The sequence below is a fragment of the Lycium barbarum genome, chromosome 10 (assembly GCF_019175385.1).
Source record: "Lycium barbarum isolate Lr01 chromosome 10, ASM1917538v2, whole genome shotgun sequence".
In the NCBI taxonomy this organism is placed as follows: Eukaryota; Viridiplantae; Streptophyta; class Magnoliopsida; order Solanales; family Solanaceae; genus Lycium; species Lycium barbarum.
In genome coordinates, this window is record NC_083346.1 from 16799482 (window position 1) to 16801833 (window position 2352).

General features: G+C 35.6%; 1 protein-coding gene across 1 annotated transcript; it reads right to left on the reverse strand.

The window, feature by feature from the left end:
* Positions 1-279: 279 nt before the first annotated feature.
* LOC132614016 (citrate-binding protein-like) lies at positions 280-2041 on the reverse strand. Its single transcript, XM_060328349.1, has 2 exons — positions 1699-2041; positions 280-856 (listed from the first exon to the last, which is right to left on the reverse strand). The coding sequence occupies exons 1-2, from the start codon at positions 1972-1974 to the stop codon at positions 479-481; spliced, it is 654 nt and encodes a 217-aa protein (XP_060184332.1). The 5' UTR covers positions 1975-2041; the 3' UTR covers positions 280-478.
* Between the last annotated feature and the right edge of the window lie 311 nt (positions 2042-2352).

Here is a 2352-nt window from a genome sequence, read left to right on the forward strand (position 1 = left end):
AAAAATATTATCCCTAAATTGTTTAAATATAATTTCGGCAAACACTATGAGGGTGGAGTACGGGGTGCGGGGAAGGGGTAAGGGGGTAGGGGGTGCAATCAGGTGTGGGGGTGGCGGGGTTGCTTTGGGGGTGCTGGGGTCCGGAGAAGACAACCAGTATGCCACTTATGGAAGTTTGTGTTCCCTATTTTCATCAGAGAAGTCATTTCCTAACTTTTTAAAGAACTTATTTTCTGATAAAAATATTTTAAAATATGTGACCAATCAAACATGAGAAAATTGAAACTGGAAGAATATTTTCCTCCATACGAAAACACGCCTTGTCTTACTACATTAAAGGTGAAAGAAAACATGCTAGGTTAAAGCTTGTTTCATTTATTTTTTAACTTATTCAACTCAACCTCATGATCATAAATCTAAGAGAATGATTAAATACATCATATATTTTGATTGAAACGAGAAATAAACAAGATTATGCTTATTTCTTGTAAAGCTTAATTTCTCTCCACCGAGACTCCATACGATCAGACTCATTATCCTGTGCATAAACTCCAAACTTAAAATAATGATGGTCTCCACCTCTTCCTGATGCTTCATGCTTGAGAATTCCATTGATATAAACCTTTAATTTACTTGCACCAACATCATGAATCACGTTTAGCCTGAACCATCTATTATAAATGTTTCGTTCAATCACTTCTCTATAATAAGTGAGGTCCCCATTGTAAACTCTTAGCATTAGAGTTGTGGATGTTGGTGATGCTCCAAATACTTGCGTTATTGACACACCAGATGAACCGCTTGGAACATATCCATTTGCCTCAAATTGCCAAACACCCGATGAATAATCGTGCCCCTAACATTGACAATAAATTAATCAATCGTTCAAAAATAGTAATCATTAAAGTATTGGATAAATATCTTTTTTTTTAATACCTATAAAGAAATGGATTATGGGTCTAACTCAACCACAAAAGCTGATTTGTGAGGGGAAGGATTGCCCGAGTCCATATAAGGAATCCATTCATCTCTTAAACCACAGATGTGGATATTTTAACAAACATAATGACTTGTGAACGTGAAAAAAATGTGAGAGTTGTAGTAAGCTGACGATTAGCGTAATAATAATTAATTATGATTCATCCTTTGAACGGATTACTGATAGAACGATCCCGACTAGATCGAATGGTTCTGTCCCAAAGGTCTGATTTCAACTACAAAAAATTGAAGAACTAACGATGGTTTTCAAAAATCAGGTATTCATGTTTCTCGTGTGTACGTCAATCCATCCAACTGACAAGGATGGAGTCAGAGCTCGTGATGTACACACAAGACAAATGAATACCTAGTCGATTGAGTCGAAATCAGACCAGTGGGGCATAACTATGTGTTATTATTATGATGTTTCACGAGGGAAAGCAAGTTTAGGTCTAAAACTATACCATTCGTACATTTATAATATGAATCTAACTACTTTGTAGTTTGTATGAGTTACATAATATGACACCGTCATAATTATGTGTTACGATGACGTCTCACGAAGGAAACATACTTTTTATCTTAATTAGACGTCAGATAGGAAAATCATATATAGTGCACACTTAATTAATGTAACTTAGAACAATATAATTGACCACAACTAACTTGAACCGATGCACAATAGTAATTGAAAATTTGATAATTTTCTTTGGACTTTACCGTTATACGAATTTCACAACGAGGTTTTGTTTGACTACTGGTAGTATGAGGCTTGTCAGTCTTGAAAACCCAGAATTTGTGAACTCCATCGATAAAGGAATACCTTTGATTCACAGGCACATCATAAGGCTTTTGAATTTGGTAGTTGCTTTGGCTAAGAGTTACAGGAGTGAAACCATCAGTAGGATCAGCTTTGCAAAACAGATTGTTTTGGATTACAATTAGTTGGACAAGAGTGAATAATAGCAACGGGAGATGAAGAGAAGAGTAAACCATGTTTTCTTGATGGAATAATACAATAGAGAGAATTTTTGCGGATCGATATGGGATGAAACTTGAGTACCTAGGTAGTTCTATTTATAGGGAAAATTTGAAAATTTTGTAGAATGAAGTTACTCAGCCCATGATGGTGACACATACAATTAACATCATTGAGACATCAATATGATTTGATAGGAGTAAGATTGAGAATGAGGAATTAGTCTTTGCCACTATGAGATGAACGGCTTTGTACGTTTCTTCACATTCACTGATATTGAATGAACAAACGACTTATAGAGAAGCGTAATTCAGACGGCAACAGCTTTTACTCATTAGCAGTGGCTTTACATTAGTAGCAAGGGCAGAGCCAATATTATAGTTACATTCGGCAGA

Bases quoted from the DNA above. Each gene is read 5' to 3' on its own strand.
- LOC132614016 (XM_060328349.1), bottom strand. From the start codon at position 1,974: ATGGTTTACTCTTCTCTTCATCTCCCGTTGCTATTATTCACTCTTGTC. The intron at 857-1,698 runs GTAAAGTCCAAA...TGTCAATGTTAG, and splicing joins GTTGTGAAATTCGTATAACG to GGGCACGATTATTCATCGGG.